Source organism: Chinchilla lanigera, unplaced genomic scaffold, assembly GCF_000276665.1.
Source record: "Chinchilla lanigera isolate Chin_1 unplaced genomic scaffold, ChiLan1.0 scaffold00017, whole genome shotgun sequence".
NCBI classification, from domain to species: domain Eukaryota; kingdom Metazoa; phylum Chordata; class Mammalia; order Rodentia; family Chinchillidae; genus Chinchilla; species Chinchilla lanigera.
The window spans coordinates 29,350,981-29,367,495 of record NW_004955418.1 but is presented as its reverse complement, the minus strand read 5'-3'; the positions used below and the strand labels follow the sequence as shown (position 1 = coordinate 29,367,495).

General features: G+C 42.4%; 1 protein-coding gene across 2 annotated transcripts in view; it reads left to right on the top strand.

The window, feature by feature from the left end:
* The window catches only part of Zfyve16 (zinc finger, FYVE domain containing 16), a 50,061-nt gene extending 35,841 nt beyond the window's left edge, over window positions 1-14,220 (top strand). For both annotated transcript variants that reach the window (XM_005382321.2, XM_013513018.1), the window contains 8 exons: window positions 797-879; window positions 1,917-2,021; window positions 2,348-2,495; window positions 4,927-5,007; window positions 8,655-8,817; window positions 9,626-9,731; window positions 10,796-10,963; window positions 12,536-14,220. In XM_005382321.2, the coding sequence (XP_005382378.1) occupies window positions 797-879; window positions 1,917-2,021; window positions 2,348-2,495; window positions 4,927-5,007; window positions 8,655-8,817; window positions 9,626-9,731; window positions 10,796-10,963; window positions 12,536-12,697 (1,016 nt within the window). In that variant the 3' untranslated portion in view covers window positions 12,698-14,220. The remainder of the gene's footprint in view (window positions 1-796; window positions 880-1,916; window positions 2,022-2,347; window positions 2,496-4,926; window positions 5,008-8,654; window positions 8,818-9,625; window positions 9,732-10,795; window positions 10,964-12,535) is intronic.
* Window positions 14,221-16,515: the final 2,295 nt, after the last annotated feature.

Genomic DNA, 16,515 nt, shown 5'->3' with positions numbered 1-16,515 from the left:
CATTCATAAAGGTTGAGGTAAAAAGTTGGCATTTATCCAAGCATGTCGTTTCCCACGTTAATGTCTTTTAACACTGTATTAATATCTTGCATTTTTTTTCCAGTCCTCGAAATAATTTAGTCTTCCTTTTTAAACTTGCAAAATATGTTTGTACTAGCAACGATAAGAGTGCTGTGACTTCAGTCTTTAAACTAGGTAGTGTCGGTGATGTGGTGTCCCTCAGGCGTTGGGGCAGGTGTGTTTATGTCGCAGGTACTGGAGCGGTTGGTGTCTTTGACTTCAGCTGAGAACTGCAGCTGAAAATGTGCCCGCTTTCTCAGCACTGTGGGCATGGCCTGCCCGCCTTCTCCACCTTCGTTCTTCCAGGCCTGCTGCACTGCACACTAGCGAGGTGGCCTTCCTTTCAGGCTCAGGACTGAGAGTGCCCTCCCAAAAGGGAAAAGGATGCAGTTAGGTGATAGCCTGACACCTCTGCCTCCTGGTTGATCATTGTGAGCAAATGTATTAGTTTCTGTGTGTCAGCTTTCTCGTCTGTAAAATAGTATCATGCAGAGCACGAACTCACTGGGCTGCGTAGGCTTGACGTCAGCTGAAGGGTGTGGGGTGCAGTTAGAGCTCCCAGTTCAGCAGAGCCTCTCATACCTGCACCAAGGGTATCATGTCCTCTGCCCCTCGCCCTGAGACCTGCCGGGTGCTATTTATGTATAACATCTGTCTGCAAGGTGAGGATTAGGGTAATAAATCAAGACTTTCTGGTATTCCGTGATAATAACCAGGTTTTCTTTTTTATGTGTAGCATATCCTGCTCCTCTAACAAGTGTCAGAGGCCGAAAAGCTCTCTTTGGAGAAATAGGACATACTATTATGAACTTACTTGTTGTAAGTAATTGACTGTTTTAGCACGTATCCTTACACTGTTACTTTTTTAAATTATTTAGCAAATGTCAGTTATATTTTCTTACTTTAGCTTGGCACATTAGGTAGAATGACAGCTCGTTATAGTTCATCCTCGTTCATCTAACATAAATGGGCTGTTTTGATGACGTGCTTTTTTTGGAACATAGTAGCTACTCATTTATGTGCACCTGATTCTAATTGCCTTTTGATTAATTCTGCTGCGGTTCTTACATATTTAGATAATGTGAGACCTCTACATAGACCTCTAAATTAGTAAAAGTGTTTAAGTCAGTTTTGTGATTTTGAGCAAATTGTGGCTTCAGTTTCCTCATTTGTGGCTGAGGATTGATTGGGGAAGTTCCCTCCCACCTATAATCTGTGCAGTTTTATCTGTTTACTGTTTATGTGTTACTCTGGAAGGAACTTTGCGTGTTTTTTGGTTTTTGGTTTTTTTTTAATCCCTGTCTGGTTTTATGCCTGTCAGTTTTCTATTACTGTGACAGAATAACTGAGACAATCGATTTGTAAGGAGGGAGGTTTGCTTTGGGCTCATGGATTAGAGCTTTCAGACATGGTCGCTTGGCCCGTTGCTTGGGGCCCATAGCCCAGCCCGTCGTGGCAGACATGTAGCAGGGGAGGCCTGTTTGCCTTTCGGTCACCAGGAAGCACAGATCTGCTGTCCCCTTCACAGGCGCCCCCAAGGCTCCATCACCTCCCATGGTGCCCTGTGCTGGGACCAAGCCTCAGCACAGGCCTCAGGACATGCGGACAGCCCCGTGGCACACACCGTGTCTATCCTGGAAGATCTGTGCCTGGAAAGGCACCGCCCCCAGACTGCAGAGCACCCCAGAATGGTGTTCTCTGTGCTGTTGAGAAGTAACCAATGGTGAGGGGTTTCCTCCTCTCCCAGCTTTCTGGGTGGCATTTTGAGAACGCTGTGTCAGATGCCTTAAAATGACGGATACTGAATATTTATGGACAGTAGTTTAAGATTTATGGATTGTGATTATTTTATGTAGGATCTTCGAAATTACCAGTACACCTTGCATATTATAGATCAGCTGTTGATTCATATGGAAATGGGGAAGAGCTGTATAAAAATACCTCGGAAAAAATACAGTGATGTAAGTATAATTGTGTTATTCAGATGTTAAAGATGAATGTTTCATATTAGAGTTCTGTGGAATTGTGTCAAATGGCATTTTTTGTTCTAAATGAGGGCTACAAATAATGTTTTTGAAATTTTAGAATTTGTTTAATCCTATTTTTAAAATCTGTTTCCTCATTGTTTTACCTGCTAATGGAGGTATTTTTATTTTAAAACACTAATTTCTATCATGCTGTGAGAGTTGAGACCAAAGCCTGATAATGATGAAGTTGCTGCTGCATTTGATCGTTAGAATGGGTAGAAATGGTAATTTCTTTAAACAGCTGAGATTGTTGTTTGCAGGTGATGAAAGTGCTGAATTCTTCTAACGAGCACGTCATCAGCATTGGCGCGAGCTTCAGTACAGAAGCGGACTCCCACCTGGTCTGTGTGCAGAGTGACGGCGTCTATCACACACAGGCCAACAATGCTCCTGGCCGCCCGAGGAGAGGTAAGCATGCCTCCCTGCACCGCCAGACAGGGTTCCTAGCAGAGGAAGGAGGCGCACGTAGTTCACTGCTGGATGAGTTCCTGATTGGTGTGTGTTGCAGTCAGGGCTTACAAGGGAATCAATTTAATATATGACACGTAATTTATAAGATTATTTTATAGTAGTTACCCAAAGAGTCAAATACAAAGAGAGTGCAGGAAATCTGTCTACACACTAAAGATCCAGAGAATCCAGCTGAGGGCCTGGACCCCATGGCACTGTCCTGCATGAATCCAGCTGCAGACCTACAGCCCTTGACAGTCCCTCATGCAAGTCTGTTTTGCGGATTTGCACTGGAAAGGCTAAAGGTCAGCGGTGGAAGCCAGAAGGTCTGTGCTGGCGGGATGAAGGATCTATGTCAGCAGCCGGAAGGATCCGCACTGGAGCCAGGAAGCGACGCTCAAGGACCAGCACTCCCCCGAAGAGTACCACAGCCATCCTCAGAAACAGTGAGGTCTCGAGCTCTTCCAACAGTGAGAACAGCCAAATCCATATCAGGAAAGCCAGTGCTTTCTGACAAGGTTCTTCAGGAGACTGAACAGTGCACCTTTTTCCCCTCGGGAGCCAGGAAGTGATGCTCAAAGTCAAGACCAGAGCTTCCCCAAAGTGAACTGCAGCTATTCTCAGTGACAGCAAGGTCCGAAGTGCTTTCGATGATGAGAAGAGCCAAGTTCGTATCAGGAAAGCCAGCGTGACAAGGTCCTCCAGGAGAACCAACAGCTCCCTAACAACTTCCCTTCTCCAGTTCTCTTTATGCTGCTGGCAGCCGTCCTCAGGTGGCCTCCACACCCAGCACCACACTGATTCAGGTCAGCTGGGTGTTACAGGTGACCACCAGTTGTCAATCCACCACAAGGTGCCTGAAATTTCAGCTGCACACGGTGGTTGCGAAGGCTGCTTCTCGTCATGTTATTCTCTGGCTTTGCTGGCTTCCACACTCGTGGGCTGCGTCCCTCTGGCTGTCCTTGTGTCCAGGCCAAGTGTGGGGCAAAAGTCGTACTTGGAGGGATTTCTCTCTGGAGTACGGTGTGTAGGCTTTTGTGAGGTCTTTGATCCGCTCCTCTCAGTTGGAGTAGCTGAGAACAGACGAGGACGAAGAATGATTTATGAAGCTGAGTGACCAGGGAAATAAGAATGACAAGGGGGAGTCGCGAGCAGCTCTGGGCTGCCATTCACTCAGCTCTGAGCCGGTGGCCTGGGGGATGGCCAGAGCCTTGCCGGAGGGGCCTCCAGACCTGAAGGCTGAGGGAAGCATGTGTCCCATGAAACCAGCGCGTCGTCGTGGGACAACATGGTTACGTAGCCTGGCACTCTGGCTGCCTCCCTCGAAGGTGGAGCTGGTGTGTACTCATCTGTACGAAGCTGGGAGAACATGGGTGAAAAAGCAGTGAAACAGCAAGAGCAGCACATTGATGGTGTTGTATTTCCCTCTTAGTACTTTGACATTAGATTATTCTATGCTAGCTATTTACTTTCGCACTCTTTTCATCATTAAAATGTAACAACTTCTTAATATTTATTTAATAGATATTTATGTGGTAAGATTCAAAAAGTTTAAATATGTTTGTGTAGTGAAAAAAAATCTTCCTTCCCTGACCCTCAGCCATTGTCTTCCTCTCTTGCAGACAGCATGCACACACGTATCAGCTCTTTCTCTGGCCTGTGTACTTTTATTTTATTTCTTTGGTTGGTTTGTTTTTTGAGACAGGGTCTTGCTGTGTAGCCCAAGCTGGCCTTGACCTCACAGTGATCCTCCTGCCTGAGCTCCCCCGAGTGCTGGGATTACAGGCCTGTGCCGTCATACCCAGCATCTCACTAGACAAGGCATGATATTGGTCCCACTGTGTGCTGTGCTTTTTTTGTTGAAACACATCTTGGAAATGGTTCTGTGTTGGTGAAGAGCTTTTGCCTAACTTCCTATTTTCTATGTGTGCATCATCTATCTGTCGTCTGTTGGTAGATGCAAGTTATTACCAATCCTAGGTTGTTTATTAAAATGCTCCTGTGAATAACCTTGTCCTCGTGCCATTTCTTGCACCATTGAGCCTGCCGTGTTGGTGTATGTCAAAGGTCGTGTTTAGTTGTAACTTTAATTGACGATTGTCCAATCAGCTCCAGAGAGAGTCCTAAGGTAGGCACACACCAGCAGTGTCTCACACCCTCATTACCACGGGCACAAACACTTAAAACCGTATTCGACATTAATGTTAATTCTTTTCGCATAGTAGTTTATCTTGTTTTTATTTGATTTGGTTTTCATTGGATTTCTGTTGTGTTATGAGCAAAACATTTACTGGGTCCCTAAATGTGCGTGCTCCACATCCTGAGTTTAATCCCATACGAACCAAATAGGTGGCAGAAAACCAAACTAACCGTCGTGTTTTGTCCTCAGTGACAGGCGCAAGTTTTGTGGTGTTCAGTGGCGCTCTGAAGTCATCCTCGGGATTTCTTGCCAAGTCCAGCATAGTGGAAGGTACGAGCTTCCTCTTTAAGATTGCTATAACATGAAGCTGTTTTTCTGTTGCCTTTAAAAACCTGCCTGACGCTCACAAGAGAATACACGTACAGTGAGAGCAGTGCCCAGACTTGTGTGAACTCATCACCCAGTGCGGCAGCTAACATCTTCACCTCAGCCCTGCCCTGCCCCGGAATCCACTGCTCCCCGGATTCTCTGCTTGTCAGCCTCTTGCTGACTCTGCCTGGATATAGATGTGCTTATGCAGTACATAACTTCACTTCATTATGCTTACTGAGGGGATTCATGAAAATGATACTCATCACAGTATCGTGTGAAATCAGTATTTTCACTTGTTACCTGTATCTTTAATATTTATAGGGCCAGGGACATAGCTCAGTGGCACAGTGCCTGCCTGGCAAGCGCAGTCCTGAGTTTGATTCCGGGTACCAAAAAATAAAAAACAAAAATTTATGCATATTGCTTCAACTATAGCATGTTCATTTTCATTGCTATTAAGTATTTTGTGAATGTATGACAATTTAGTCATCTCCTGATCATGAACTTCCGGGTTGTTTTTTGATTTTGCTGTTACAAGCAGTGGTAATAATGGTATTCTTACCTGTATGTGGACTCCGGACTGGTGTATAAAAGGTTCCTTGGAATACATATTTAGTAGTGGAGTCTCCAGGCTAATACATTTGTAAATGTTTAATTTCAGCCGATGTTGCTAACTTGTTCTTCAGATGCTTGCACCAGCTGTCGTCCTCATCAGTGTGCAAGCTCTCTCCCTGGCCCACGTAGTGTCCAGACGTGATATTGTCACACTCTGTAACTTCTGTCAACCTGCATTTGTGAATATGCTCACGATCAGCATATGCCCATCCCACTGCAGGGTGGAGCATCCTGCCCTTTGCTTGGCACGGAGGGGACCTTTCCTGTCAAAAGCCTGTTCGCAACATTTGCCTCTTTTTCCAGTGGGTTGTGTCTTTCTCTAACCAATTGCAGTTCACATAGTTCTGAATATCATAGATCCCTCCTCTGCCATTTTAAGTGGTGTGTAATAATAATTGTACATATTTATGTACAGTGCAGTGTGATAATTTGAACATGTATAAGATGTGTATGATCAAATCAGGATAATTAGCGTATCATTTCTTTGTGTTGGGAAACTCAGAACTCGCCTTTCCTTGTTCTCTATAAAGTGTATGGTAACTTCTTGGGAACTGAGGTCGCTGCTCTGTGTGTAAGCATTGCCCTCTCCCTCGCTGTGCGACCCTATTTTGGTCAGCATTGTGCAGCCTCCCTTTACTCTTGCTACCCTTCTCATCACTAGTAACCACTTTGTGACTCGCTGCTTCTACAAACACAGCTTTTTGGCTTCCACATAAAAAACTGGCACTTGTCTTCCTGTGCCGGCTTCCTCCCTGACACAGTTCGCCATTGCTGTGGGTGGTGTGCATTCTTTCTCGTGGCTGCTAGCACTCCACGTGTTACACAAGTTCCTCTCCCATTCATTGCTGGTGGCCGGCCCCGGTGACATCCTGTTTTGGCTCTTAGCAATGGCGCTGCAGTGAACATGGACGTGCAAGTGTCTCTGGTGTAATTATGTTGCTGCATTTGGAGATACGCCCCGCAGTGGTAGCCAGGCCATGGGGTAGTTATTTTTGAGGAACCTCCCTGTGTTTGCCTTCATGGCTTTACTGATTTACATTCCTGCCAGCAGTATGGAAGTGTTTCCCTTGGACCACATCCTTGCCAGCTTTTTGTTAGTTTTTGTTGGCCATTCATGTAGTTTTTTTTTTGAGAAATTCCTATCATTTGCCTAGTTGGTAATTGGATTTTTTTTTATTGTTGAGGATTTTTAGGTTCCTTGGATGTTTGGCATGTTAATTGGTGGATGAGTGGTTTGTAACTATTTTCTCCCACTGTACAACTCTTTACTCTGTTGACTCCATTTTTAGTACTGAAGTTTGATGCATATTTGTTTCTTTTTCCTTTTGTTATCTGTGCTTTTAATGCATATCCCAAAAATTAATATCTGTGCAGAAATTTTGAAGTATTTCTTCAATGTTTTCTTTTTTTTTTTTTTTGTACCAGGAATCGAACTCATGACCTCAGGCTTGCCACCAAACACTTATGCCGCTGAGCTATATCTCTGGCATCTTCTATGTTTTCTTCAGGCAGTTTAACAATTTCAGGTTTTACATGTAGGTCTTGGATCCATTCTGAACAGATTTTTGTACACGGTGACAGGAATCTAGTCTTATTCATTTGCATATGGGTACCCAGTCTTCCCAGCACCATTTATTGAAGAGACTGTCCTTTCTTCAGTGTATGTTTTCGGCACCTTTGTTGGAGATCATATGACTATAGATGGATGGATTTCTGAATTTTCTGTTCTGTTCCATTGGTACTTGTTTTATGCCAGTACTATGTCATTACTATAGCATTGCAGTGTGTGTTAAGATCAGATATTGTGATACCTTCAACCTTACTCTTTTTGCTCAAGATTTCTTTGGCTATTCAGAGTACTTTATAGTTTTCATAGAAATTTTAGGATTTTTCTGTTTCTGTGAAGAATGTCATTTATATTTTGAGGGGTTTAACATTCAGCCTATAAATTACTTTGGGTAATAGGATCATTTTAACAATATGATTTGTTCTAATTTACTGGGTTGTATCTCAGTAGGAGAGCATGAGGCCTTGGGTTCAGTCCCCAAGTATTGCAGTAATAATAACTTCATGAACATGGCTGTGTTCATTTTTCTGGGTCCCCTTCAATTTATTTCATCAGTGTTTTATAATCTTCATTGCGCCTTTTGTTGTGATCGCTACTGTGCGTGGAACTGCTTCCTTGATTTCTCAGCCAGCTTGTTATTGGTGTATGAAAATGCTGTTGATCTTTGTGTGTTCATTTTGTGTTCTGCAACCTTACTAAATTTGTTAATCCTGACGGTTTTTGTTAGGTTGTTAGGTTTCTGTCTGTATAAAATTGTATCATCTGCCACTAGGGACAGTTTGACTTCCTCTTTTCTTTTTTGGATGCCCTTTCTTTCTCTGACTTGATGCTCTGGCTAAAAACTCGTAGTACTATGTTAAAAGTGGCAAAGGCGGACATGTCACCCTGTTCCCGATCTCAGAGACAGTGGATGCTAGCTGGGCTTGTCATAGATGGCCCCTGTTGTGTTGAGGTTCGTTCCTTCTCTGCCAGTTTTATTGAGAATTGTATCATGAAAAGATGTTGAATTTTACTAAAATGATTTTTCTGTATCTGTTGAGATGACTAGTGGTTATTATCCTTCGTTCTGTTGATGTGATTTATTGTTTATTGATATGCATATGTTGAACCATCTTTGCATCCCTGGAATAAATCCCATTTAATCATGGTGTGTAATCTTTTTGACATGCTTTTGGGCAGTGATTTTATCAAACCTACACGTATAAACTTTGTTTTCATTAAACTTTCAAAAAAGAACCCCTAACTTTGTGAAATATTTGTCTTATTTTCCTAATGGAAAACAACTGTTAGGGTAATTAACAAAGGACTTAAAGCTTGCCTTACACTGAGCCTATCTTGATAGGAAGTTTTATGCCTCAGCCATAAACTCTCAGACGTAGACTGTCTTTTGCAAATAAATGTGAAGCGTAACTCTCCTTTCTAGACGGCTTAATGGTGCAGATAACTCCAGAGACCATGGATGGCTTGAGGCAAGCTCTGCGAGAGCAAAAGGACTTCAAAATTACCTGTGGAAAAGTGGATTCGGGAGACCTGAGAGAGTATGTGGATATATGCTGGGTAGATGCCGAAGAAAAAGAAAACAAAGGGTACGAACTTGGTTACTGAGGTACAACTGATGTGACAGAGGGGGGAATGAAAACATTCCTTGAATATAATTATTTTATGAATGGATATAGAATTGTGCCATAAATACAGTGTTTACCCTCCAGTTAATAAGTACTGGGTGCATCTTCGGACGTGGCCCTGCCCGCCCCTGGTGCCATCTACGGGTGCCAGCGGGGGGCAGTTGGCGGGAGGGCAGTGTTAGGTACCTGTTGTGCCGCGGGGTGGGCTGCTGCCAGGGCGGAGGGCAGGCAGAGCAGCTTCCTGCCGCAGGGTGCCTGTTCTTGTGGTGTGATAAGGGTTCCCTTCGTGTGACGCTGATTCCGCTGACTTACGTGAGCAGAAGCTGGATTTCACGCGTACACGGAGCCTTACAGGTGACTGCCGCCGCCGCCCTCCCTTTTCTCAGTTCCCCATTGTCTTCCTTTTTGGAGGTTGGCTAAGGGGTCTGGAGAAAGAAGGAAGGGGCGGCTAATGCTGAAGGGTTCCACAGTAGAGCTTTTGAATTCATAAGACAGCTTTTCTGTTAGGAGACTTGTTACGGTACTTGAAATCTAGGTCTGAATTGGGCATGTGAGAAGGGGGATATAATTTACTGATGAACAAAAATTATTCATCAATAAATCATGATAAATGAGCTACATACTCATCTTGTATATAATTGAGACATCTTGTTGCTGCTTTAAATTTAGAACATTCGTAATTTTTCTCATCTTCATTTGTTCAAATCTAATACTTCATTTAGTAAAAAGCACTTAGGTAACATTGATCCCATTATGTTTTGTTCTGTAGTGTTGTCAGCTCGGTGGATGGAATCTCATTACAAGGATTTCCCAGTGAGAAAATAAAACTGGAAGCAGATTTTGAAACTGATGAGAAGATTGTGAAGTGTACTGAGGTAGGAGAGGAAGGAGTCCCTTCCCTTTACACACTGTTTGGATATGTGTTTTGTTTCCACGTAGGAGGCCATGCGTCTCGGCCTCAGATGAGTATGCTTTGAGTGTGCCTGTGTGCTGTTGCCTTTATACCCTGCGACGCACACATCCGCCGCAGACGGCCGCTCTGCTGCCAGCTGGGCTGCAGTAGGCTCATGCCAGGCTGTCATTAGCTGTGAGCTAATAGTTAATAGTTCAGTTTCAGTAACATGGCCATTTTGTACCGCTACTATGGCATTTCTGTTCTCTCCCCCAGTACTGGAGGTTACACCCCGTCTGCACTGAGCTACATCCCCAGTCCTTTTTTTTTTTTTAAGACAGAGTCTGACAAAATCCCTAAATTGCGCAGGCTGGGCTCACACATTTGACCCTGCAGCCTGGCATTCTCCCTAAGTGCAGAGACGACAAGCGTGCGGCGCTACTGTCAGCTCACAGTTTTTAAATCAGAGGCCGTGACACTTTAGGGCTACAGACACCCAGCCTCATAGTCCCCCTCGTTATTCTCAGTCTCCTTCCTCCTCAGCAACAGCAGCATTCACCTCTTTGTGATCTTTGTAAGTTCATGTACATGCAAGGTGCATAGAAACTACAGAACATGTTTCTTTGTCCGATCCTAACTTAACACAGATGCCCTTACAGGATGGACTCGCTAAGTTAACAGAACGTTCTCTGCCACTCGTCAGTGTTAGGCAGAATGAGCGGAGCCACTTCCAGAACCCATAATCTTTGGTTTTAAATGTTTATGGAATCAATTCAGGTTGTAGACAGAATGGTCTCAGCTAGTGATTTCGTGGAACTAGCATTGCAGTTTTATTAATGTCCATTTGAAAGCAGCAGTAGTTGCATTTTAAAAGTTGCTTTTGCTGGCCTTGGGGGGCGTACAGTTGTCATCCCACCACTAGGGAGGCTGAGGCGGGCGGATCACTGCAAGTTCAAGCCATCCTGCACTACATAGACCCTATTACAAAAACACAAAAGTTGCTTTTCATCTTCGTAGTGACTTGTTTTCTAATTAAATATATTTCAGGTGTTCTACTTTCTAAAGGGCCAGGATTTATCTGTGTTGTCAACTCACTATCAGTTTGCAAAAGAGATCGCCATGGCTTGTAGTGCTGCGCTGTGCCCTCACCTGAAGACTCTGAAGAGGAGCAGGGTGAACAGGATCGGGCTCCGAGTCTCCATTGACACAGACATGGTGAGGCCTGTGGTCGCGGGTTTCTGAACCGCGTGTGTCTCGTATTACAAGAATCGAAGGTTTTCTCTCAGTGAAATTCATTAGCGTCAGACCTGCCCGCAGCTCCTCCCTGCAGCGGAGGTGGTGCGTGTTCTGTACCAGGAGGCCGCAGGTCCTGCAGACACCACAGGCCTTGTGTCCACAGGGAGAGCAGCCCTGACAGGACGTGGACGGTGTGGCTGGGACCCATCGCCCCACACCATCCTTCAGCCTGTGGGGCTTTGGCCACGAGGCTGGGCGCCGCTCTGTGAGGACCCTGCTTTTTGAATTTACTTGTTCTGATGAGGTCCTCCATTGCCAGATTTAAAATTCCCAGTGTAAGACGCATCTGAAAGGAGTATCCCGGTGAGCGTCCTAGAAAGCAGCGTCCACCGCCTTCTGCACTGGCAGAGCACGGGACGCCGCACGCTCATTCGCTCCTGCAGACTCAAGGGCCCCTCCTACCCCGCCCCCACAGCCACCCGGCCACTCGGTGCAGCCCGACCATATTTGATGTGGAGGTTGTTGACAGTACTTTGCTTTTATATGAGTGTGACTACACCCGTAAGAACAGTTTCCAACAGTGTTGCCATACCCAAGTGTACTGAATAGATAACTGCTGTATTTTCCCAAGTAAAGGTGATGCCCTTTATATTTTCACTCGAAAGTTCTGAGTCTGCCTTCTCCCACAAATCACTGTACACTCAAGCCTGCCCCTGCTTTCTTGCTTGCTTGGTTTTTTTTCCAATGCCGGAGAACAAACATAGACACTCAAGGTTAGGCGAGTATCCTTCCCCGAAGCTACATCCCCAGCCCAAACAGTTTTTACAGTTTGGTAGGTGAGGCTGAAGCCCCAGTATTCTCTTAGTATGCATTTCTGTTAACACGAGTGAGGGCCCTCTTACGCATCAAGGCCCAGTTTTTCCTGTAACTTTGGTTCCTGCCTGTTGGGTGTGTTCACTTCATAACTGTTTCCAGCGCCCAGGACGGGCTTTCAGAGCAAGGTTCGCCTCATGGGAGGAAGTTTATGTGCTGCTCACTCCTCTCCAGCCTGGATTCACGTGCTTCTTCCTGGAAGAGGAAGTTCTGTTTTCATTGCACTAATAGCCCCCTTTTGGGGAAGCACCTTGTAATTATTGGGCATTTGAATAAGCACTGTTTGTTTTCTTTTTTAATCAGCTGCATTAAATCATAATATTATTGAAATAACATTTGAAACATTTGTAAGTAGTTTTTTTTTTTTTAATGCTATGGTGATTTTCATTTAGCGGTATTGGTGCTTATTCAAAGCCTCAGCCCTCCGGTGCTCACGTGCCCACTGGGGGAACCCTGAAAGGTGGCGATGCTGTTGATCGGCATCCCTGTGAGGAGCAGTTGAGATCTATGGAGTAGACGGTCAGAAGAAACATGGAAGAAGCCCTGGTTTATAACAGTGTATTATTTTTATTAACGTGCTTAAACTGAACATTTAAAAATATTCTTACTTTATAGTCATCTGAGCTAAACAAGTTTGCTAATTTTCCAAGATTGTTTCATCAGGGTTTCCTTTTTCAGGTTGAATTTCAGGCAGGCTCTGAAGGCCAGCTGCTGCCTCAGCACTACCTGAATGCCCTGGACAGCGCCCTGATCCCTGTGATCCACGGGGGGACCTCCAGCTCGAGTTTGCCATTAGAAATGGAATTAGTATTTTTTATTCTAGAGAATCTGGTATCATGAGAGGATGTGCCAGATCATGCACTGCAGGCTGATCTGTCAGAACTAACCCGGCACTAAAGCTGAAAGGCCACAAACACTAAACGTTTGATATTTGAAACACTTAAGCTTTGCTTTGGAGATAGAAATGATCTCTGAAAATCACTATCGCAATATTTAAATATCTAAATGTAAAGGATCCACCATGTTTGAAGCTTTACGTTAATACAAGCACTAAAAAGACAAGGACTCCTACCTTTAAGAAACTGATAGCATTTCTGTGTTATTTCAATGTTAAGCCAAAGTACATGCACTTAGTTATACCTCTTTATTCCAAGAAAGATTAATGAAGGCTCTTTGCACATGTAACCTTATGAAGGAAATACCTGTTTGTGTAGAAGCCAGTGAGAGCACTGGCTCCAAAATTCTGTTTAAAATGTATTTCAGTGGCATAGACAGGTTTCAAGATCTTGGGCTTCTAATTCTTTGAGTAAAGCTAATAACTTATTTGTATAATTGGAGTGGAGCCCTACCTCCATGATTAGAGAGGTTCTGATTGTTTGGATTAAAGTCAGAATTCTGCCTTTTTTCTTCTCATTATTACACAAATGTATATTGTTTTTCTTGATTAAATGGGTATTCTTAAAATAAATGTGGGTGCTTCAGGATTTTGTGCTTCTATATTTAAGTACATTGTTTTTATAGTAACATGATTCAGAATGTTTTATAAATCTTTAATAATTTATATATAGGTAATATTTTTGTATCACAGTGCATTATTTTTCCTGTTTTTTCCAAAGTGTATCAGTGTACTTCCCATTTGTAAGAGTGATTGACAGCAGGCCAGTTGACCTTGAGGTAGTCAGTATGTAGCAATAACTGAAGCCTGAAACAGGTTTTTTTTTTTTTACTTCAATGTTGATCCTTAGAAATTTCTTGGCGAGTCTACGTATTTTCATTGATACCATGTATGAATATAAATTTTAATGAACTGATCACTTTTGCATAGTTTAAATTCTTCATGTAATGTTACCTTTTATAACAGGATAAGCTCTATGTATTTGAAACTGTTACAGAGCTTTTCTTTTTACTTTAAATAGGAAAAAAATTAAAAGGGCATATATTAGTCCTGTCATTTAAGTTATCTAAAATCTAATCATTATTTGTTGGCTTTTTCTATTCTGATGTGGAATATATGTTTTTTGTAGCAGAAACAGTCACTGTATATCTGAAGAAAAAGAAACTACACTACATACCCCATTATAAAGCAGTAATTGTATCTCAACTTCTAGATCAAATCAAGGCTGTAACTCAGGATGTGAGGTCTCAGGCTAGGAGAGACCAAGAAATTTCAATGATTTCAGCATATCCTCTGTACTAAATCACACCTATAGTCCTAGCCCAAGTTACAGTTCAGAAGAGAAGATGATCTGCTGGAAATCGCTCCTTCATAGACCATGTAAACTGTTCAGATACTAAATAAAATGACAATATAAACTTGTGAAATTTATTGAGATGGTCTAAGATAAAGACAGTTGCATATCAAACTCTGTTTTCTTTACATCCTGTGTGTTTATTTTTTAGTGTAGCAGAAACTTCTTTTGTACTATAACCGCACAACTTAGGAATAGTGACCATACCTTAAAATAACCAAAGGGTGGAAGTCTCTTCCATGATGGGATAGTAATTTCAATAATATGTGAATTATATGCCTAGGGCCCAGGGGCACATTCTTGAATATTCTTTGTAGATTTTTTTTGTTTTTTTATTGTATTGTTCCTTACTTAGCCGTTCACCTTGGCACTTTGAAATTTTAGTTTTTTAAGGGTGAAGAAATAGAATGGCTCTTCTACACCATCTACAGTGATCTGGTTTGGGTCTTAGGCCTTATACTACAACCTTTTCTAAATTTTGAAATCAAAGTAAAATACTGCCTTTTGCAGCAATATAATAAAACCTGTGTCTATGTTCATGCTAATGCAGAGCACTTTATTAGGTTTTATTGGTTGAAATATGAAACAGTTCTTTCCCCTTGGGATCTTAAGTATGTGAAACAAATAGAGCAAAAGTTTTTGATTGCTATCACAGAGACAAAAATCTTGAGTAGGTGCCTGGAACAGTCCAGAAGGATGACACTGCCGAGAGTGCAAAGGCAGCCTGTGAGCTCACTAAATGGGTGTCAGCCTCGTGTCACCTGGCATGGCCTGGACTGCTGGCCAGGAACCCTAAACAGCTCTCCAGGGAAAAGACAGAAGTGGATTTACAGGTTACCCCATCGGAGTGTTCAATCATCAGAAAAAGACTTAAAAGTAGTTATTTTAGCACTACTGAAATAAATGAAAAGATAAAGGTCCTTTGCATTGAAGCTGTAAAAAGAACCAAGTGGAAAATTTTGAACTGAATGTTAAACACCGTATTGGAGGAGTTTCAGCAGCAGAATGAAGATGACTGAGGGAGAAGTACATGAATTTGAAGATGGATCAGCAGAAAATAGGCTGAATAACAGGGTTTAATTTTTTTTTTAATGGATGTACCTTTGGGGATCTGAGTGACAGCATCTAATGCTCACATCTTAAAAGTCTCAAAAGAAGAAAGATGAGAAGGAAAAACACTAGAAATAATAGCTGAGCATGGCTGTAATCTGAGTTACTTGGGAGACTAAGGCGATTCCAAGGGTGAGCGGAGCCCAGTCCAGACTGGGCTCAGCATACAGTAAAAGGGCACAGAGCTTTATAGCGGGGCACTTGCCTACCATGTATTAAGCCCTGGGTTCTGTGTCCAGTAGCACAAAAAGTAATTGGAAACTTTCAAAAATTTAGTAAGATAATTTTACATGTATTCCATAAAATAAAGCAGGTTTACCTCCACAGGGCCCAAAAATGAAAATAAAAAACACACCCAGAACATCATAATCAAATTGATGAAACCAAATATAAAGAAACGATTTTTAAAAGCAAGCAGAGGAAACAAACAGCTTGCTTTATAGGAGAACAAAGATTTGGCCTAGTATGTGCACAGCCCTGGGTCCGGTCATCAATATGGGGACAGGGGGAACGACGACACAAAATTTGAATGTTGGCAGATTTCTCAGAACCAAGGTGGCTAAAGACAGTGGAACGTTTATAGACTATCAAATGAAGTCCTTTATCCAGCAAACCTCTTTCAGAGACAAAAGTGAAAAAGAACATTTTTCAGGACAACTAAGCATAATCAGAAACTTGTTTTAAAATGTTAGGGAAGTTGTGGGGAAGGAAAATGATAGCAAAGAAGGCAGAATAGAATATACTATTTTTTCACATAATGCATGTGTGTATGCTGGAGTAAAATGTTGTATGATTACCTATGTTGAAAGATGTGATATACAGAACTACATCCTAACGAGGAGGACAATAAGGGGACCTCTGTGGTGACAGGGTTTCTATAGTTCACATGGAAAAATATTCTAAGACGAAAAATTGGTAAGCCATTATCTATAGCAACTTTTTAAAAACTATAGCAATTTTTTAAAAACTATACAAGGAGATACATCTTTAGAGCCAGTATTTAAAATTTTGAAAACTTCAAATAATTCAAAATGAAATGAGAAAACAAATGAAAAACATAAGACAAAAAATAATGAGAAAATGGTATCTATATCCAGCCATATCAAAAAATTACATTAAATGTAAATGGTCTAAATAAGACCAAAAATAGATAAAAGACAATTATAACCATTTTTAATGGTGCACAATGTTAAAAGTAGAAAGATGGGAAAATACATACCAGGCAAACACTTAAAAGATGGACTGGCTATGTTGCTATCAGACGACAAAGACTGCACAACAAGGAAATTACCTTTGTTC